This window comes from Chiloscyllium punctatum, chromosome 2 (genome assembly GCF_047496795.1).
Source record: "Chiloscyllium punctatum isolate Juve2018m chromosome 2, sChiPun1.3, whole genome shotgun sequence".
Taxonomy (NCBI): domain Eukaryota; kingdom Metazoa; phylum Chordata; class Chondrichthyes; order Orectolobiformes; family Hemiscylliidae; genus Chiloscyllium; species Chiloscyllium punctatum.
The window spans coordinates 93,541,489-93,564,926 of NC_092740.1; the positions used below are offsets into that span (position 1 = coordinate 93,541,489).

Here is a 23,438-nt window from a genome sequence, read left to right on the forward strand (position 1 = left end):
CTGTGCAGTAAGATCACCAGGGCTGTTGGTCTACAACATTTACTAACCCTTGCAGTATCTCCATTCGATGGTGCTCACCCGTCTCATCATCTAAAACCATGAATGCTTTCTGCCTTTTGTGCTTCTAAATCACTTACAGGAGTCTCACTCAATCCCTCCTTTTGTTTCATTGCAGGAGAAACTTTCACATATCCGGGCCTACATGGCACAGATGTACAAGGACGTGCTGCTGACATTCAGCACCTACCCTCGCTGAAAAAAATCATGGACACTTCAACTCATCCTCATCAACCTTCCTGCCACAGATACATTTTCCATGACAGAATCAGTGGGAGTGACCAATGCACTGTCCTTGTGGAGATCAAGTTCCGTCTTCACACTGAAGATGTACTCCATTGGGTTGTATGCCACTAACACCATGCTAAATGGTATTGACTTCAAACAGTGTCGAGAGTTTGGTGCTGGAAAAGCACAGCTGGTCAGGCAGCATCAGGAATCCATGAAGGGCTTATGCCTGAAACGTCAACTGTCCTGCTCCTTGGATGTAGCCTGACCTGCTTGTGCTTTTCTAGATCAAACTCTCGACTCTGATCTCCAGCATCTGCAGTCCTCACTTTCTCCTAGTTGATTTCAAACAGTCTAGCAACTCAAGACTAGGTATCTCTGAGGCATTGTGGGTCATCAGTTGTAGCAGAACAGTATTCTGTAAGCTCATAGCCTGCTCTATCCCCCACTTGACCCTCCTCCTCCCACCCCCACATTCTACCACTACCATCACAGAAAAGTATCAAACCTGGTACAACAAAGAGTGCAGGAGGGCATGCCAGGAACAGCAACAGGCATGTCTAAAAATGAGCTGTTAACCTTGTGAAACCATAATACAACTATTTGCAGGGGCCTTTGCAAGAAAAAATTACAGGAATATCATGTGGATGATCTATCTCAGCCTCCTCTCAAGGTACACACCATCACAGATGCCAGTCTTCAGCCAATTTGATTCATTCATGTGTTATCAAAACCTGACTGAAGACACTAAATATTATGGATCCAGACAACATTCCAAAAATAACAATGAAGATGTATGCTCCAGAATGTGCCACACCTCTAATCAAACTGTTCCAATACAGTTACAACACTGACATCTATCCTACAAATGTAGAAAATTGCCCACATATATCCTGTACTGAAAATGTGTTGCTGGAAAAGCGTAGCAGGTCAGGCAGCATCCAAAGAACAGGAGAATCGACATTTTGGGCATAAGCCCTTCTTCAGGAATCCTGAAGAAGGGCTTATGCCTGAAGCATCGATTCTCCTGTTCCTTGGATGCTGCCTGACCTGCTGCGCTTTTCCAGCAACACATTTTCAGCTCTGATCTCCAGCATCTGCAGTCCTCACTTTCTCCACTTTATCCTGTATACAAACACCAGGACAAATTCAACCCACCCAATTACCTCTCCATCAGTCTACTTTTGATCATCAGTAAAGTGATGGAAGGTGTCATTCATAGTACTATCAAGCACCTGCTCAGCAGTAATCTGCTCACTGATGCCCAGCTTGGGTTCTGCCATAACCAGTCAGTACAGCCTCAGTACTGACCTCAGTACAGCCTTGGTTCAGACATAAGCAAAAGAGCCGAATTCCACAGATTAGATGAGAGTTACTGCCCTTGACATCAAGGAGCCTCAGCAAAAGTGGAGTTAATAGGAATTGGGGAAGACTCTTCGCTGGTTTGGAGTCGTACCTGGCATAGAAAATGGTTGTGCTTGTTGGAATCTGTAATCTCGGCTCCAGGACATCTCTGCAGGAGTTCCTCATGGTAGTGTCCTGGGCCTAACCCATCTTCAGCTGCTTCATCAATGACCCTCCCTTCATCAAAAAGGTCAGAAGTGGGGATGTTCACTGATTATTACACAATGTTTAACACCTTGCACAATGTTCAACACCATTCACAACTCCTTAAATACTGAATATGTCCATGTACAAATGCAGCAAGACCTGGATCTAATCATCACCCAAATGACATTCAATGGCATTACAATCATTGAACCACGACCAACCCCAGCCCCACTACTCCCTTCCCACTCCCTTTTGTGAACACCATAGGGTTACAACTGATCAGAGACTGAACTGGGCTAGTTGTACAAATACTGTGATTACAAGAGCAGGCCACAGGCTTTGAAACCCGCAGAGAGTAATCCCCAAAGCATCTACAAAGTTCATGTCAGGAGTATGATGGAATACTCCCCACTTACGTGGATGACTGCAGCTTCAATACACTCAAGAAGCTTGATACAATCCAGGACTAAACAGCTTGCCTTTTTTGGCACCACATCACAAATACCCACTCCCTCCACCCAGTGATGTTCAGTAGTTAGTGTGCACTACTTACAAGATGCACAACAAAAATTCACCAAGTTTCCATAGACAGCACCCTCTAAACCCATGCATTTTTCCAACTTTTGCATCATTGCTCACTCTACTCAAGGATTGGGAATATTCATTTTAGTCATTTTTAAATTAGTAATAAGAAAGTGAGCTAATGCCCACAGTTGGGAGTTTGCAGGTATAAGGATTCAAAAGAATTGCAAACGAGCTAGAATCTATTTGCATGGCAAAACAGTTATGCTACTTTGCAATTTGCAGGTCAACCATATGCAATCTGGTTTAAAACATTAATCCAATCTTGCAAATTCATTAATTAAAACCTATCAAGTCTTAATCAGTTTTCAATCATTCACATCATTGCCAACAATTGGAACACTGGCACCATTTCTTCCAATACACTTGAAACCTTACGGATGTTTCTCATCTTTCTAAAGAGGGCTGGTTAGTTATTTTCTGCTCACAGAAAACAACAACCAGCACTATATGGCCATTTCTGAAAATGATTTTGGCAAGTTTTTATTTACAGGATTTTATCATTTCCATAACTTCAGTAGAGAAAAGAAAATCCTTTTAGAGTCATAGAGATATACAGCATGGAAACAGACCCTTCGGTCCAACCTGTCCCTGCCGACCAGATATCCCAACCCAATCTAGCCCCACCTGCCAGCACCAGGCCCTTTTTTAGTCAGCTCTTTTCTCATTATATTTGGTTTTGTTGTTTTGCCATTCATCTCGTTTCCTGTTTAATTAACTGAGAGTTTGATGTGCTGTCTGAGAGTATAGGAGAGCAATACATTAAAAATCTAATGCAAAAAGAGCATTTTTCTATTAGAACAATGAATTAGATGTAACTGAGAAATAATTGCATTATTTTGTACTGCTAATGACTTGAACCTAACTTTAAATAACATAAATCAGTTGCAAGTCAACTGGCCCCTAAATTTAATTCCCCTCGGTGAGATAGTTCGTCTACTTCATTGCATGGCAGAGTACAAGAAAAAATTTACGAAACATCAAGATTTAATGTACTATCACTTTGGGATAAACATTTGAATTTGGTCAAGAACACAAAATCAAAATCAAAGCTCTTTAGGGATGATAATGTCAGAATACATTGGGTGAAAGTATGGCTAGTTTAACCATTTTAGAACTATTATGCAGAATCTCAGAAACATCCTACTTCTCCTTATTAAGGACTGGTAGCTTATACTTATAGAAACCCAAGTTTGTCCTGGTATAGCTAACAATTTCAGCGAGAGGCTCAAATTAGCTCACTAATTTAATTATAGATATTAATTATTCAATTAGTTAATGCTTGCGATGTTTTGAATTTATAAATGACCGCAGTAATAGGATGAGGACTCATAATTTGCCTTTTCTTGAAAAATAAGATCAGTTAATACTGGAAATAACCAGTGGGTCACACAGTATCTGTGGAGAGAGAAACAGAGCAGAATTATTTTTTCAGGTAGTTGGGATGTATGGTTGTGGCTGTACAGGACGTTGGTGAGGCTACTTTTGGGTGCTGAGTACAATTCTGGTTGCCCTGCTACAAGAAAGATATTATTAAATTGGAGAGGGTTCAGAAAAGATTTACAAGGATGTTGCCAGGATGGGAGGGTTTGAGTTATAAGGAGAGGCTGGATTGGCTAGGACTTTTTTGCCTGGAGCATAGGAGGCTGAGGAGTGACCTTATAGAGGTCTATAACACCAAGCACGACATAGATAAGGTGGATAGCAAAGGTCTTTTCCCTAGGGTAGAGGTGTCGAAATCTAGAGGATATAATTTTAAGGTGAGAGGTGAAGAATTAGAAGGTTCCTAAAGGGAAACCTTTTTGACAGAAAGGGTGATTTGTGCATGGAATTAACTGACAGAGTAAGTAGTAGAGGTGAGTACAACTACAATATTTAAAATACATTTGAACAGGCACATGGAAAAGAAAGATTGTTAGGAATATGGGCCAAACTCAAGCAAATAGGACTAGTTTAGTTTGGGAAACCTGATTGGCTTGGACAAATTGGAGGGAAGGGTATGTTTCCATGCTGAATGACTCATGACTCTAACTACAAAGTTTACTATATACATATGAAAAGTGAGGGGACACTGGAAACTTTAACTGTAATTCATTTGTAATAAGCGTTTCTTAAATCAAATGCAATTATTTCTGTCTGCAGAGTAAAATGAATATTGTCTGAAGTCTGGTGGATCACCACTTGAGAGTGTCACCCAGTTTCAGACAATTCTAGATTGTATGAATTCCAGTACATTTCCTTCATACAAACATCCGATGGCAAGCTTGTCTCTTATAGTGTTCACAGCCATGATAGCTGAGATTTAAATCTCTTGACTTTGCTAATACACTTATATTCTTTCAATTCTTCACTCACAAGAAGTAAACAATTCAAAAGGCTACCTCAATTAACCCAGTTATTACTAGGTTCACTGACTTTCTTTAACCCTATAAAATCAATCTCAAAATCCTTATTTTTAAACATCTCCAAGGTTTTGTCTCATACTCACTTAACCTGCCCATATCCTCTTTGTTTTACTCCTGGCTACATTTTCAGCCTCTACTGCTCCTCTCTCTCAAAATTTCTCCACTTATTCTGATTACAAAAATATTATAGACATGTTTTCAACCTTGTTTCAGCAATTCCTATTCCCATTTTTCCTTTTTTTTCTAATTCTGCTGGCTGTCTATTTAATTTTCCAACATATAAAACACTTGGTATATCTTTGCAATATAATGGATATGATCTACATGGAAGTTTTACTTTTCTTTAAAATACAACATAACAAATTAAAAATCTGGTTTTCCCACACAGGAAGCACATTGATCATCATGATGAACTTCATCTTCCACTTAACCTGCTGTGGTAAAGTTCTGAATCAATATATTCCAATCCCCAAAGGTAATCAAGCCAAGAGAAAGTGTGTACTTATTCTCACATCTCTATTACTAGCCAGCTGTTCACTAGAGCCAACATCTCTCCACTTCATTGCAGCAGTATAGAAACTAGCATATCTAGTGAAGTATTTAATTTTAGACATTGTCTTTTTATACACTTTAATTCACAGTATTCACACAGATTCTGATGCAGTGCTTCATTGCATATGTTCTTTTTAACCATCAAGAAAGCATTTGTCGTGTGTTTAATACAAAAATGCACCAGGAGACAAGGGTTTACTTTTGGGCTGGATTTTCCCACTTTCAACTAGAGTGTTTCATCAAGTCAGATTTAAGGCATCTGGTCTGCTGTGGCTTGAAGCACCTTTTCTCATTCAACTGTCGCTCTTCACTTCAATAATACATCCAAGCTCTCCGGTACCCTTCTCATAGAATCATATTGCAGGAGAAAAGGAAGTACTTTCCACTGCTGTAACTATCTGGCATCCATGCAAATTACACTATATTTAAAGCACAAGTACACACCACTTCGACATTAAAGCCAGTTGCTGATCTTCCTTCCGTGATGCTTGACCATTGTCACTGAGGACAAAGCAGAGAAAGTGAAGTCAGCACAAACACTGAATGCTGGAGAAACTCAGCAGGTCTGGCAACATCTGTGGACAGAGAAGAATAATATTGAGTTAACATCGAGTCTGGTATGACTCTTCGTCAGAGAAAACAACTCACAGATGGTGGGTAGGGGAGGATGGTGTCTATGAAGTATGCAGGGACATTGAGAAGATGAAGTTTGGTGAAGGCCAGGACAAGCAATCGATGAGCCTCCAGGTACCCATTTTGACTTTCGTGTCAGGAACTGGCATTAGTTTATTGGGGAAGGAGGGGAGAACTTAACAGGTACAGTTATGAGCGAGTTGGGCTAAAAGTGAAATGCAAAAGGATGGAATAAGTTAATTCCCTCTGACTGGTGAGATTCTGAGGTTTCCATTTTGGAAAAAATAGAACATTTTTTCCTTGTTGTTGAGATTCCAATTGTTTCATTCTCTGTCTATTTGTTGATGCAGTACCAGGGAGCGGAAAATTCCATCCTTAATTCCTGATCTTAACTGAACTTGTGTCGTCTGTTCCATATTCAATCTAGTCTTTTTCCATCTAAATTATCTCCAAAATGACACAACTTCTTAGAAGTATACCTAAAATATTAAAGTTGAACTTAACAATTTTAATTTAATTTCAGCTGGACCTTTATTTCCTCCATGTCCTTATTCAAATTAGATTCTAACTAACTCCTGAGTTTACCGGTAAACTTAAAAATCCTGTCAGATTTAGTTAACACAAGGAATGATAGGCAGGAGTAATTCCATCTAAGCCAGTACATTGTACCACAAGGTGCCAGAACATACAGTACATTTCCAGGTATTGGTCCCATTAAAAAATGTATGATCCTACTATTGCCGGGAAGGAGAGGCAAACTGAACAGAACGGGAAAATTAGTACACTGGTCCAATTGGAGCTGCTCCTATGCAAGCATCTCAACAAGTATAGTTTATCAAATTACCCAATGCCGTCGAACAACTCAGTGTTTTAATTGTGAGCCCAATAAAACATGAAGAATTCAAATTTAGATTACTACTTGCGCTGATCCTGCCTTGACATATGAAGATTCGGTCAGGGGAATATTAATTGTTCATAGGGTGCATTCTAAGAACTATTAACTGTGAAAACGTAATTTTAAATGGTATAAATTTCAACAGTTATTTACTGACAACCTCTATTTTCTAGACATATTGTCAAATTTTCTTCATCTTCATTGTATTTTTAGTTTTCTTTCAAATAATTTTACACCTGTTCACTAGTATTTAGAGATAAGTTTATAAGTTAGCTCGCTGAGCTTGAAGGTTTGTTTTCTGACGTTTCGTTACCATATTAGATAACATCATCAGTGAGAGTCTCTGGTGAAGCGCTGGTGGTATGTCCTGTTTCTCTATTTATAGGTCTTGGTTTCTTAAGATGGGTGATGTCCTTTCCGGTTTTTTTTTCAAGGGAAGGTAGATGGGATCTAAGTCGATGTGTTTATTGATGAAGTTCTGGTTAGAATGCCATGCCTCTAAGATTTCTCGTGCATGTCTTTGTTTTGCCTGTCCGAGAATGTGTGTGTTGTCCCAGTTAAAGTGGTGTCCTTCTTTGTCTGTACGTATGGAAACTAGTGAGAGTGGGTTTTGTCTTTTGGTGGTCAGTTGGTGTTCATGTATCCTGGCGCCAAGTTTCCTGCTAGTTTGTCCGAATATGGTGATGAAATGTCTGAAAACAAACCTTCAATCGCAGCAAGCTAACTTACCATCAACCTGAGCCACAAATCTTCTCAAAAATCACTAGTATTTAGAGATTTCTGTGAAAGGACCTCTAAACCTCCATTCTGCCGAAGTTTCGAGCAATCTTGTTAATCATGTAGAAGATACCCTGATCAGTTTTAAGTCCAAAATAGATGACCTAATTCCATATGACAGCTTTCACTTAATCAATCAATAGTTCTTTGCAACTTTCTGCTGATTTTTACACTACGTCTGAATTTAGTGTTGTCTGCAAACATAGATATATGGCTGTTAATCCTTCATCTACATTTTGATAAATGTAGTGAAAAGTTGAGTTCCAGACAGTATAAATTCCTACCAATTGCAGGACATAAATTATTCCTGTTCTGTGTCTGCCTCCTAATGTATTCTCCATCCATGTCAATAGGTTGCCTTTTTTTCTATATCTTGCAATTTTTATGTTTGAATGCATTTAGGAGAGAAAAGTATTTGATAACTACTGACTTATGAGTGCATAATTGTTTTTTAAGTAGAGACCTTCTATTTTAGTTATCTTAGCTCTGCTATGTGGCCAGTTGCCTGTGCATTCATGTTACATTGAGGGACAAATACCAATACATTACTGAATTAGAAATTTTAAGTAGCCTAGGACAAATCGAGTACAATATTTTCTTTTTAACACAATGAGGTACAGCTATGATGTGTGTCTGGACAGTAGGAATACGGATCGACTTTCTACACTTGAAGAGATGGTAAAATTGAACAAAACTTCATTTAAAAGCCTTCATCCCAAAAAGGCAGTATGAAATACTGTGCCTAAAATAGGGTACAGTGCATTTAATTTTACATACATTCAAATAGAAAACTACAAACTATATCTCAAAGATTTACTCTTATTAACGTGTCCTAGATAAAGGACAATTTAGGTTGAAGATTAAGTTATTGCACTTGTTTTATTAAAGGAAAGTGACTTTGCACATTATATGTGCTAACACAATCATAGAATGTTTCAACTTGGTCGGCTAATTGGCCCATTGTGTACACGCCAACTTTATGTAACCCTCTCTCTTGTAGCACTGCAAATTTATTTTCTTTGGATAAGTGTCCATTACTCGTGTTGAAATTTTCTGATGAAGTTGCTAAATGTTAAAAAAAAATTCTCATTCACTATGAACATTTAACAATACAATTCGGTTATCTTAAGAAGTCTGTATCTACCTTGCCCAGAATCTGTAAAAACATACTTCTAAATGATTAGAGTTAGAACAGCCTCTTCTAAACATAATTCCCATTATAATGTAATCATTTCAAGGGCAACAAGGGACAGGCAATAAATGCTGGCCAGCCAGTGACATCCACAACCCACAAAAAAAGAATAAATAACAAAAAATATAATCTCCAATCTTATTGATTTATTTAACTTTGGTGTGGGAGGGATGAAAGGAAGAGGAAGGAAAAGTCAGCTAGGGCATATCCCCTTGTCCCCTACTGTACAAATATCAAAAAAGATTTTGCAATCATCAAAGTGAATATATTCCTTTTCTTCATCTGAAGGGGCAACAAATGAGACAGGTGAGACATAGTGGCAATATCAGGGAGCTAATAATCATAAGGTCAAGGACAGCACTCTGAGGATGAGTTCAAAGCCCACCATGGTAGCTTGTAAAATGTGAATTAAATTAATAAATATGGATTAAAAAAATAAGTCTAATGGAGACCATAAAATCATTGTTGATTGTCATAAAGCCATTTTATAGTCCTTTAGAGAAGGAAATCTGTTTTCCTTACCTGATTTGACTTATAAGTGACTCCAGTCACACAAATGTGGCTGACTCTTAACTATCCACTGAAGTGGTTTAGTAAGTCATTATGTATGGAACTACTACCGAATCCATATAAAGAAAACATCACTATTCCTCGGTATGGGCTGTTTCAATGACAGGGCAGACCCACTGGAAGTAGAGGTTACAGGTGGCATATGGTTGTTCGGGAGCTGCCCTCAGAATGCTCAAAATTGACTTTGGACCCCACGAAGTCTTACGATATCAAGTCAAATGTGGACAAGAAATTCTCTTGCTAATTACCACCTACCAGCCCTCCTTGGCTACTGAATCAATACTCCATATTAAATAACGCTTGGAATTAGCTCTGAAGGTGGGCACAGAATGTACTCTAGGTGGGGGATTTCAAAGCCCGATACCAAGCGTGGTTCGGTAGCACCATTACTGACCAAGTCCTATAGGATATAGCTGCTCAGAGAGTCGTAGGGCTTTATTGTTTGGAGATTGGGCTGAAGGATCTCTTTCAAGGCTGTAAAACTGTGTGACCAAAAGTTGAGGGAACTAACAAAAAGGAAAAACCTACTTGATCTCCTCACAATCTTCCTGTTACAAATGGATCGGTCTATGACATTATCAATGGGAATGTCACTACACAGTGTTCGTGAAGCCAAAGTCTCATCTTCGTGCGGAGGATACCCACTATTGTATTGTGTAGCTCTCTCACTATAGTAAATGGTTAGATTTCAAACATGTCTGGCAACACATAACTAGGCATTCAGGAGACTCAATGGGTTATCATCAGCAGCAAGAATTGTACTCAACAATAAACCGTAAATACATAGTCCAGCATATCCCCACCCTACTAATACCATCAAACCAGGGGATCACCATGTTTCGATAAAGCATTCAGGAGGCATGCTAGGAATAGCACCAGCATACTTAAATATGAGGTATCAACCTGGTGAAGCTACAACACAGGGCTACTTGCATGCCAGCTGAAACAGCATGCAGAGCTAATTGATCCCACAATCAATACATCAAATCTAAGGTCTGCACATTCAGTGTTGAGAGTTAAACAGCATAAATACTAAGCTCCATAAATATCCTCATCCTCAATGATGGAGGCAACATCATCAGTACAAAACACATAGCTGGAGCTTTTGTATCCATTTTTAACTAGAATTATCAATTAACTAAATGGCACACCTTGTCGTTTCTTACCATGAACCAGAAACTGAAATGGACCAGCTCTATCAATGCTGTTACGACAAGCACAGATCCGAGGTGAGAAATCTTGTTGTGGGTAATTCATTTCCTGTCTTTCAATACCATCTACACTTGTCAGGATAGATGCAGCTTCAACAACATTCAAGAAGCTTGACACTAAGAGCAAAAAACAGCCCACCTGGTGGGCACCCATTCACCATCTTCAATATTAACTCCTTCTATCACTGACAGACAGCAGCTGCTGTGCACTTTCTACAATATGCACCTGAGCTACTCAACAAGCTCCTTCTACAGAACATTCCAAACACATAACATCTACCACCGAGTATGCCAGGGACAGCTGATGCATAGGAACAGCAATGTCAACAAGTTCCTCTCCAAGTCAAATAACATCCTGATTTGGAACTATTTTGATGCAACTTCATTGAGTCAAAATCCTGAAACTCCATTCCTAACAGCACTTTGGATGTACCTACAATCCAAAGGACTGGAGCAGTTCTCAAAGGCAGCTCAACCCCACATCCTTAAGGGCAATTAGAAACAGACAAAATAGCCAGTGGCCATCATATCTCAGGTTTGGATAAAGACAAAGATGATACTCTGAAGCAAAAAAAATACACTGTTCTCTACTTTGATGGGTAGCACAAGGGTCAGGTTGAAAATCTGCTCATACTGAAAGGAATGAAAGGTTGTCTGATTCATTTGTTCAATCCCACATAATTGAAAAACAGCAAAAATACAACAAGTAGAATTGGGCTGATTCTTTCCTTATTAAGGAGAGTTTGGAACTCTTCAGCGCTATGCAGCGAATCAGTTCAATAACAATGCATCATTGGAGTTGCTGCTTGGACTTTATAGCTGTACATATTTAGAAAGAGGCATGTAACAACCTTTATCTTAAATTTTCCCAGTTGTCTATCATCAGCTAAAGAGTAACATAGGGAAAAAGCTTACGATATATACACGCCTTAGCAAAGTGCCTGGACCAGCAGGTGTCTAAGTTATTCTGTACAGAACAAAATAAATCAAATTAATTTAATGCAAATAAAGCACATTCTCAAGTCAAAAAATGAATACCAATCATTGTACAGAAATGGGAGTTGGCAATGAATTAGTACATTAAAAATTACATAATTCTCCACAAATTTCCCAGTGATAATGAAATATATTTAACTATACCACTAAAATAACAGCTGTCAATGGACAGGATTAAAGAAACTGACTGTGCAATTGAGGGAGGCTTCATGTGGAGAAATAGATGAGAAAGAAAATCTTTTAAAAATATACTGTTCAATTGGCTTCCAAATTCTTAAAAAGGACAGAATCTAATGATCAATAATATAAATAGGAAGTGCGGAAGAAACACAGTAGGTCTTGCAGCATCTGTGGATAGAGAAACAAAATTATCTTTTGAGTCTTCCTTGGAACTCAAGGGGCTGAAACTAACTAACCCTTCACTCATATTCTAATTCAAAATGGTGACCAATTTATTTGTATAAAACAGTTGAAAAAGAAAATGGAATGACAGTGTTCAGAGTTCTTCTCTCTGTTGGACCTCTTCTGACAGTTCAGTAGCTAAATACACCATGCAGTGATTAGACTTGGATTTGATCCTTCATCTGGGTCGAAATTGTGGAGTTGCTAAATTGGCCTCAAAGTCTATACAGCAGAAACAAATAAATTCACAAAATGCTCTCACTTTATCTAAATGCCAATGTTTGAGTGAATTATTATTTGGATCTTAGGCAAAAGCAAATGACATCTCAGCTGTCAAGTTATCCTATGTTTAATAGCGTATCATTTTTTTAAAAAATGGAACGTGGCTGTCACTTGCTGGCCAGCATCTATTGCCTGTTCTTAGTAGAGAAGATTGTGATGAGCTGCCTGCTTGAACCATTGCAGTTCAAATGCTGTAGGTTGATCCACAATGCCCTTTAGGGAGGAAATTCCACGACTTTGACCCAGTGACACAGAAAAAAAAGTGATATATTTCCAACTCAGGATGGTGAGTATCTTGGTGAGGAACTTGCAGATGGTAGTGTTCCCATGTATATGCTGTTGCCCTTGTCCTTCTCGAGGGAAGTAGTCATGGGTTAGGAAGGCATGAGCTAAGAATCTTTGGTGAATACCTGCAGTGCATCTTGTATATAGCACACACTGCCGCTGGTACACATTGGTGATGGAGAGAGTGAATATTTCTGGATGTGGTGCCAATCAAGAAGGCTCAAATTGTCCTGGATAATGTCAAGCTTCTTGAGTGGTATTGGAGCAGCACCCATCCAGGAAAGTGAGAAGTATTCCATCACACTCTTGCCACTTGTGGCTTGCTGATGATGGACACGCTTTCGGGAGTCAGGAGGTGAGTTACTCGCCATAGTAGTCCTGGCCTGTGACCTGTGCTTATTGCCACTGTGTTTATGCTGTGAGTGCAGTTGAGCTTCTCGTCAATGGTAACCCCCAGGATGGTTGATAGAGGGGAAATCAGTGATGGTAACACTACTGAATGTCAAGGGGCAATGGTTTGATAATCTCTTATTGGAGAAGGTCATTGCCTGGTATTCCTACAGAGTGATTGTTACTTGCTACTTGTCAGCCCAAACCTTGATGTACTTGAACATGGACTGCTTCAGTAACTGAGGAGTTGTGAATGGTGTTGAACATCATGCAATTATTGGCGAACATCCCCACTTCTAAGCTCATGATGGAGGAAAAGTCATTGATGAAGCAGTTAACGATGGTTAGTTATAGACACTACCCTGAAGACACATGCAGCGAAGCTGAAGCTCAGGTGACTGACATTGAACAACCATAATCCATCTTATGTGCCAACTATGACTCCAGCCGGCAGAGAGTTTGCCCCTTGATATCCACTGATTTCAGGTTGCTGGGCTCCTTGATGCCAGATTTGGTCAAATGTGGCCTTTATGCCAAGGATTGTCACTCTCACTTCACCTCTGAAATTCAGACCTTTTGTCCATGTTTGAACCAAGGCTTTAATGAGGTCAGGAACTGAGTGGCCCTGGCAGAACCCAAATGGAGTATCATCTTGTCTTGGAATTAAAGCAAGCCAATTAGAGCAATGGACTCAAAATACCCCAGTGCCGGTTACGCCAAATGTCACTGAATTTTTAAATTCTAACTTGTTTTTTATATACATTTCATGCTCAGATCTTGTGGTAATTAAATTGCCTCTGAGTATGAAGCTCAAAGATTCAAGTCTCTTATGGACCAGGCCAGACTCCCTCAAAACATTTCAAGAAGGTAGGCCAGACTGTAACTTTTTAGTTGTTTTGAGCAAGCGTAGAGTGGATACTCCAAGAGCAATGCAGCTGGGCAAACCCCTCAGTTTTAAATAAAACAGAATTTATTTACAGAGTACCAAAGGAAACACGAAGAAAAGCGAACAGAATACAGAATAACTTAACTATCTTTAACTTTATCACAACTTAGTGATGCTGTTCCAAATATTTGCAACATCCCCAGAAATACCCCTTGGTTTAAAAGGTAAAATCAAACACAGGGTCTTACGAGAGAGAGAGAGAGAGAGAGAGAGAGATGGCAGAGAGATTCAGTATGGAACACCTTCTTCCGTGTAGCTGTTTCGTTTACTAGCAACCTCAAAAAACTGACTCCTTGCTCTGAACAGCCAGATTGCTAAAACCCAAACCAGAGTAATGCTGAGCTGGAAGAGCTGGCCACTCCCCTTTCACTGTATAAATGCTTGTTTAAAAACTTAAAAGCTTCTTCAAGTAGATAAATCCAGACATTTCAGAATCTATGAAATTACAAGCCCTGTGATCAAAAACCAAGGACAACCTAACCTTGTTGAAGGAGCAGCATCATCACACATCCTACTCCAGGACTTAATGGCCAAGGAAGACGAATTCATAATGGGGACAGGCAACTGGTAAATCTTGCCAACATATGTTTATGGCAGGCAGTAACAGAGTAAATATTTTTGTCAGCCATGTAATGGAAAGAAATCAAATGTGCTAACATGACTATCCATAACCTAGGCTATAATTTGAATATAGAAGACTGTGACAACACTGTAACTTGGGCCCCTCTTTTGGAGATGTGGTGGATATTGTTTGGCTCAGTTGGACATATAGCCTGTGTTAATCACACTGGTGTCACAAACCAGGTTCAATCCCTGTTCCATCTGGGATTTATTCAAGACCAGTCCCCTTGCCCTCCCCAGAGTAGACATCTTGGTACAGTGCTTTGGCCCTGCCTTCAAACAGAGAATTCAAAAAGAATACATATTATAGGAAATAAGTTTAGCTGCTATCAGCAAAGATTCACAGAGCCATTAGGAATCCCTGTAAAGAAATGTGGCTGTATTGAAGGGTTATTGAGCAAAGGAGTTGTTTTCCTATAGATAATAGCTTCAAGAATTTGAAAGGATTATTTTTTGTAAAAGCATGAAAACAATTTGCAATGCCTAACCACAGAACTCTAAGTACAGATTCGTGCTTTCCTACAAGAGTTAACAAGATCCCTGATAAGGAACACACCTGATAACACCATATTGTTTTCTGCATTGTCAGGCAAGATAGAGTATAGGACCAGATAAAATGAGTTTAAACTGATAATACTAGACAACTCGTAGCTGGAATTGTTATATCCTGGAACCATGTTATATTCTGAAAATGTAAAACCTTGATGAATGAAAAGTTGACTACAACAAGTCCAGAATTTCCTAGAATCAATGAGGCTCATAGCATACATTGTAATTATAATTATATAAATATGCTTAAAATCAGAATTTCTACTTAAAATAATGGTTGAAACAAAAATAGAACATACTATTGCTATAGATATTAGTTATGTAGCCCAAACTATGTTATAAATATTGTGCACACATTGGATTTTCAGATTTCCTGAACTTACTGAGACAGTTAGGGTCATAGAGATATACAGCATGGAAATAGATCCTTTGGTCCAACTTGTCCATTACAACCAGATATCCTAAATTAATCTAGTCCCATTTGCCAGCATTTGGCCCATATTCCTCTAAACCCTTCCTATTACCACACCCACCCATATACCCTTTAAATGCTGTAATTGTACCAGCCTCCACCACTTCCTCTGGCAGCTCATTCCATACACGCACTACCCTTTGTGTGAAAAAGTTGTCCTTAGGACTCTTTTGAATCTTTTCCCTTTCACCCAAAATCTGTGCCCTCTAATTCTGGATTTCCCCCACTTCAGGAAAAAGACCTTGTCAATTTACCCTATCCAGGTCTCTCATGATTTTATAAACCTCTATAAGATCACCGCTCAGCCTCTGAAACTCCAGGAAAAACAGACCCAGCCTATTCAGCCTCTCCCTATACCTCAAACCCTCCAACCCCAGAAACATCCTCGTAAATCTTTATCTCACAAGATGAAGACTTGATTGCTGATGCTCAGTAAAGCCAATTTTCTACCTAACTGGGATAGACATCTTGTTAAATAAGTATTCATCCTCTGGAAATTAATTAAATGCTACCTTATTAACTGATGGTTATCCTACCTAAAATATTTTACTGTAATAATAATTAAAATTTTAAACTAATTCTCCATTAAAAACAAGATATGATTTTCTCTTTTTCATAGAATTTATTTAACATTGTGATTACTACTTCCACCTGACCTGAATTGTATGCCTCATTCTTTAAAATTTATATTGCTTCATGTAGAACATAGAATATTACAGTGCAGTACAGATCCTTCGGCCCTCAATGTTGCGCCGACATGTGGAACCAATTTGAAGCCCATCTAACCTACACTATTCCATTCTTGTCCACATGCCTATCCAATGACCATTTAAATGCCCTTAAAGTTGGTGAGCCTATCACTGTTGCAGGCAGTGTATCCCACGCCCCTACTACTCTGAGTAAAGGAACTACCTCTGACACCTGTCCTATATCTATCACCCCTCAATTTAAAGCTGTGCCCCCTCATGCTAGCCATTGTCATCTGAGGAAAACGTTCTCACTGTTGAACCTATTTAGCCCTCTGATTATCTTAGGTGTCTCAAATAAGTCTCCTCTCAAACTTCTTCTCTCTAACCAAAACAGTCTCAAGCCGCTCAGACCTTCCCTCCATACTAGGCAACATCCTAGTAAATCTCCTCTGAACCTTTTCCAGATATTCCATATCCTTCCTATAATGCGGTGACTAGAACTGTATGCAATACTCCCAAATATGGCTGCACCAGAGTTTTGTACAGCTGCAGCATGATCTCATGGTTCCGAAACTCAATTCCTCTACCAATATTTGTCTTCTCTGCAGGTGACTTGAAAGCCCACCATGTACTCCATGGTGAAGAGTACATTATTAAGGGAGTTGGCCCGACCGTAGTATCCTGGATAATATAATGCTTTATACATATTAAAAAGACAGTCAACAGGATGCTAATATATTAGATGGCTCCTGTCCTTTGGCCAGAGATTGATACACCCACTACATCTATTTAGTGTCTTTAGGATCAATTTCTCAATCTAAAGTTGAGCGGAATCATGACAGTTACTTCTAATCTGGGATTGACTCAAACAGGGGTGAAGATCATAATCTACTATGCATATACTTATATGTACTTGTCTAGTATGCAACGTAGACATAATATTATGCAATAATAAAGTAATTATGGAAAGAATCAGTACACTCTGGCACGAGGTAATGACATTGAACAGAAGAAAGTGATCTGAAAAGTCACTTGTAACTTAAATCCAAACTGACCTTAATTATCAGAATGTTTAAAAAAAACTTAATTCTATTTAGAAACATAAGAGAGCACAATGTGAGAGTAAGTAGCATACTTGCAATTATGTCCAATGGCAATCAGACTATTGTGAAAGCAGTCCATTCCCAAAGTAAAAAAATGACAAAATTGAAAATTAGGATTCTAATATACGAACCAAACAAATTATTTAAAGGGAATAATTAACAATAAGCCAAATTCAAATAAGATTGTTTAAACTGAAAATATTCAGACAGGATTTCAGGTAAATGATTAAATTGCATCATTAAATTTTCTAATTCAAAAAGACTGAAAATATTTTCTGGACTTCTAGCTTAGCCACTGGTTTAGAAGAATCTCAGGATCACAATTTTATTTTTAAAATATTCTTAAAAAATGTACCAATTTTAGATTTATTCAAATATACTCAGCCTTCCAGAAAATTAAGTGAGATCCTACCTGGTGACATTGCATCTGGTGTCAATCAAATCATTATCCACATCCAGGAGGCCAGGGGGAAATCTACATTCCACAGATGACAGCCTCTTCAAGCGTAAAAGGCCAAGGCAGAATTTAGCTCCCATCTCTTCTAGCTCTCTTGTCCCCATCTGTTGGCCCTTTCAAACAAAATACATGGAATGAATACACGGAGCTTATAGTTTTTATGAAGGTATACTACAGCTAGTGTGAGACTTGGCATTCACTTACTTAATATTTTATTGATATCTTTTGACCTTTCTTGCATTTCTATGTCACATTCACAGATTCTTGCACACTTCAGAAATTCTACGCACCCCTCCCCTGAAGCTGTGTGGGTAGGGCTTGTAATAGTGGGTGGTTTGCTACTGCTTTCCTCCTATCCCACTCCCAACCTGTCTCCTTTATTACATTAGGTGTGTAAGACATTAAGCAGCATGCTCCCTCCCACTTCAGGCATGTGAAAGTCCTTACATAGCCAATTAATGGCCTCAGCCACCATAACACATTTAGTAATTTGCAACCCTTCCCCGTAAAATCCATTCCTATGTGATTAAACGTAATCAGGTTAGATATTCTTCTTCTAACTTTGGCTGGGAATAATTAGTACACTATAACTTCCTAACAGGCTTAATTTTAAAAAGTGTGACCATGTAGATGTGCATTACTGGGTAAAATTTTGAAAAGAAGAAAAAAATCCAGGTGCATCCTAGACTCTAAAAACAGCTCTCATCAAAAGACATACACTGCAGAAGACTCTGGTGCATGGAACGTAAGATTAAAGAAAGCAGCTGCCTTTGAGTATTGGTGACTAGTAAAATTAATTATAATGAGCAAAGTAGTGATTTCATTTCTGAGGTCTTTTAGCGAAATGAGATAACTTTAATACTTATATTGCCATGCCATGACTGTGATGGCATCAGCATTCCAAACAGAAGTCAGCGAGCTCCACTACTCTATATTGGAACAAAACTGGTAAGCGTGCAGTATTGTGTTGCCTGGCAACATATACAGATAAGGGAATAGGAGATGGTTGTATTTGATTCTGAAGCTTTTTTTTATGCAAGGCAATGTACCCTGGAACATTTCTTCATGGGCAACACCCAATAAAGGGTCAATAATAATAACCCAAAGTACTAACTTAGCTTTGGCAATACCAAAGCCTGTATCTTTTTTTTAAGAACCTAGGATGCAAGTTGTCATGTCCAAGATTCATGCCAGTTTTTTTGTCTCATTGATTGTTATAGGTTTCTCCCTTCCATTTATCTTTTAATGCTCTATTATTCTTTGGATGCTTTTACTGCCTTCTACCATGAAGACAATATAAAATACTTGTTCAAACTGCCATTTTCTTGTTTCCCAGTATTAATTCTTAAGCCTCATCCTTTAACATTCTAATAGGAGCTCTTATTGCCTATTTTTATGTACCTTACTAGTTTATTCTTATGTTCTAAATTTCATATTTTTTAAAGGAATTAGTCATCGAGATGTACAACACGGAAACAGACCTTTGGTCCAAATCAACCAGATATCCTAAACTAATCTAGCTCCATTTGCCAGCACTTGGCCCATATCCCGATAAACCATTCCTATTCATATACCTATCCAGATGCCTTTTAAATGTTGTATTTGTACCAACCTCCACCACATCCTCTGGCAGCTCAATCCTTACAAGCAACAACCTCTGTGTGAAAAAGTTGCTCTGTAGGTCCCTTTTATATCTTTCCCCTCTCACCCTAAACCTATGCCCTCTAATTCTGGACTCCCCGACACCAGGGAAAAAAACTTGTCTATTTACCCTAGCCATGTCCCTCATGATTTTATAAACTTCTATGAAGTCACCCCTCAGTCAGTTAGCTATGGATGGTTCTAACTTCCTGTAAAGGCTTTGTTTCTCAAGATAATATATCTTTATTGAATTATTATGAAATATATCTTAATAGATACTCTACACCCTCTTTTCAGATCATATTTCTCACTCTTCAATTGAATGTAAAATTTTATCATATTATGATCACTCTTGCATGGAGAATCCTTTACTATGAGATCTAATTAGTTTGGTTTTAATGCATATTGCCAGGTCTAAATAGCCTGTTATTTCAGTGATTTCAGAATGTATTGTTCTAAGAAGCTGTTTGAACACATATGAACTTGTCCTCAATGCTATTGTTCCCAATTTGATTTATCTAATCTACTGAAGATTAACATCATTCACAGAAACACAGAAAACTAAGAGCATAAGTCTGCCATTTGGCCCTTTGAGCCTTTTCTGACATTCAAGATGATCCTAGTTGATTATACATTTTCTTCCCACTTTCTTCCTATTTTGATGCCTTTTGTCAACTCAAGTACAGAAGGTAATGTCACTGTAAGGCTATCTCAGCTAATAAACAAGTTAGCGATGAGGGAAACATTGCCCTGAAAATCAAAAAGCAGGCCCCAAAAATCAAAAAGCAACCTTTGAGAAAATCTCAAGATGAGCTCTGAAAATTATTTTGTGTTGAAGGTGGCATTTATTGGCCATGTCTAATTGTCCTTGAGAAGATGGTGACAAGCCACTTTGTTTAACGGGTTGCAGTCTTTGAGTAAAGGTAGACTGACAGTGCTGCTAGGAAAGAAGTTCTTTGAGTTTGACAAAGTGACAGTGAAGGAATCATGATATATTTTCAAGTCAGGATGGTGTGTAGCTTGCAGAGGTAATTAGAGTGTTCCATATATCTGCTGCATTTGCCTTTCTAAGTTGTACAGGTTGCAGATTTAGAAGATGCTGTCAAGGTAGCTTTGGTGAGTTGCAGCAGTGCATCTCCTCAGTGTACTGTCACGGGCAGCTCAGTGGCTTAGTGTTTAGCACTGCTGCCTCACAGCAGCAGAGACCCAGATACGATTCTACCCTTAGGCAGCTGTCTATGTGGAGTTTGCACATTCCTCCCGTGTCTGCCGGGTATTCTGGTTTCGTTCCACAGCCTAAAGATGTGCAAGGTCGGCAGATTGGCCATGCTAAATTGCCTGTAGTGTTCAGGGTTGTGTGGGCTGGCGATAGGAGATATGGAGGGTATGAGTCTGGATGGGATACAGTTCAGTGTGGATCTGTTGGGCTGGGCGATCTATAAGGTTTCTATGATGATATGATCTTGTATATCAAGAAGACTGGCGCAAATGTGTGTCTGTAGTGGAGGGAATGATTGTGGAAGATGTAATTGGGGAAACAATCAAGTGAGCTGCTTTGCTCTGGAAGATGTCACACTTCTTGAACGATTGCAGCTGCACTTAAAAAATGAAGAGTTGAGTCTAATAGATAGTAGACAGGCTTTGGGGAATCAGGACGTGGTTACTTGCTTTTGTAATCGCTATTTAGATAGCTGGTAACTCCCAGGATATTGATGGTGGAGACTTCAGTGATGGTAATATCATAGTTAAATTCTCTCTTGTTGGGATGATCATTCCCTGGCAACTGTATGGCTGAATACTGTCCAGATTTTGCTGAGTATGGACTTGGATTGCTTTTGTATCTGAGGAGTCATGAATGTTGCTGAATATTGTTCAATCTTTGGATAACAACCACACTTCTGACCTTCAAGGGAAGGAAGTGCATTGAAGATGGTTGCGACAGTACACTGAGGAATACTTATACCATTGTACTCAGATTGGGATGATGGAATTCCAACAACCAGAATCAGCTATCTCTGTACTAATATGATTCCAAACAGCAAAGAGCTTGCACCCTATTCCTTTTGACTTCAGAGCTGCTAGGGCTCCTTGATGTCATACTCATTTAAATATCATCCTGATCCATCTTAATCTTCCATGCCAAGAATATTTCTCACTGGTCTTATCCTTTTACGAACAGGGCTTCCCCACCACAGCTTAGTTTCATAGTTTTCTTTCAAAATGTCAAGTATCCCTGAATATTCAGTTCCCACGCCCAGTCACCTCCTCAGCACATTTTTACAATGACTCAGAGATCTTTCTATTTGCCCCCTCAGTTCAAATTGCTCCAAATGCTACATGTATTCAGATACTTCAAAGTTTAAAAGAACCAAAAAGTCAATGCAGCACAACTACTTTTCAATTTGTTTCACCCTATAAATCATAAAAAAAGTCAGTCCACCTAAATTATTCTATTTACTGACCATTGTTATCACTGGATAGTTGGTGAGGTAAAATTTTGATCATTTTAATGATAACTATAGAATACACAAATAAGGTTACAGCAAGTTGGAAAGTAAAAGTAAAATCAAAAGCAAAACAAATTACAAATATTTCAGCATAAAATACAGATCTTCCTAAGCTCAGGTAAGAAACCATATTTCACATGTAATCCAATATTAGGAAGAACAGCATCACTACTTGTTTGAAAATATCTCAGGATAATTTAAACACAAGTAGACCATAATATTTAAGTGTGATCTATTTCCAAATTAATTCAAAAAAGCTTCCTTGAGAGTGGGAAAGCTCCCCAAAAAATTCTAGGTTTCCAGTAACACCTTCATGTGATGGTATGTATTGTCTTATCTGACTTTGAATTTCCTGAATGACAATCAAGCTTGCAGGATCATTTTGAACTCTGCCACATGCACAGGAATCTGAAGGTTTGCAGAAAATTAATATGGAGTTAAAACTGGACTGCTACTTTGCTGGGCAGTAAACAAGTAGCATTCAAATTAATCCTACTTTTATGGAGTACGGATGAGTTTTTCTTTTACCTTGTATTTGCCTTGATCACATCCGCAGTATGTGCTTTCCATTGTGTAGCTCCTCGTAACACCAATCTCACGCCACACAACAACCCGTGCTGTGGATTCCTTGGACTTCTCCACCACAAAACTACAGCTGCTCATGCAGAATGCTGGAGCAATTTGATTCAGTACCTTGGGCAGAGTCTAAATAGTCAAAACGACAGGAAAAATATATGTCATAAAGTTGAGTTCCACAAAACAAAATAACATTTGGACTTCATCTGCCTTCTACCATCCTTTATAGAAAAATAAACTCTATAATAAGTAGTTAAAACTGTGTATTTAAGTAGAATAAGCATGTTGAATTTCTGATAGACAAGCAGGTTACACCAATATTGTCATTGCAAGATTCTGACCAGAGCAATGTCCTTCCGCACAGAGATGGAAAACTAAAGGTGGAACTGTTGCATATCAAACTCATCCTTTACTGCTGAATAGGGATGGTTGCTCCAACTGCTAGGAGCAGGGCTCTTCTTGTTGCCTTAGCTGGAAAATGGCTACAGGGAAACTCCAGAGGAAGAAAAGGAAAGTCAAATGTTTGATCAAAAGTGTTTGTTAAAGATATTGAAAAGAAATTTGTGAAAAGAAAATTTGCAAAAATGCTGGGGTTGAAGTATGTCCAAGTCCATAATACTTTGCTTGCTTTCACATGATCTATCGTCAACAACTTTCAAGTGGAAAACACAGAAACAAGTAAAAACCAAACATTCAAATTCCAACACAATAGTAATATCCGAGAACCTTTATATAGTTATAATTCTTCACTGTAAACAGTTAGTTCTCAATAATGGCTTACCAGTTCATTAAAAACTCGCAACGCAAGTATGTTTGGTTGCATGTTTTTAAAGGAGAAAGTGAGGACTGCAGATGCTGGAGATCAGAGT

At 38.6% G+C, this 23,438-nt stretch overlaps 1 protein-coding gene across 8 annotated transcripts in view; it reads right to left on the bottom strand.

Moving 5' to 3' along the window:
* Positions 1 to 23,438, bottom strand: part of agtpbp1 (ATP/GTP binding carboxypeptidase 1) — a 338,830-nt gene that overhangs the window by 34,513 nt on the left and 280,879 nt on the right. For 5 of the 8 annotated variants that reach the window (XM_072585860.1, XM_072585842.1, XM_072585823.1 and 2 more), the window contains 3 exons: positions 22,522 to 22,698; positions 17,801 to 17,958; positions 17,421 to 17,447 (listed from right to left, as the gene is read on the bottom strand). In XM_072585860.1, the coding sequence (XP_072441961.1) occupies positions 17,421 to 17,447; positions 17,801 to 17,958; positions 22,522 to 22,698 (362 nt within the window). The remainder of the gene's footprint in view (positions 1 to 17,420; positions 17,448 to 17,800; positions 17,959 to 22,521; positions 22,699 to 23,438) is intronic. The other 3 variants (XM_072585862.1, XM_072585851.1, XM_072585833.1) reach the window with 1 other exon arrangement.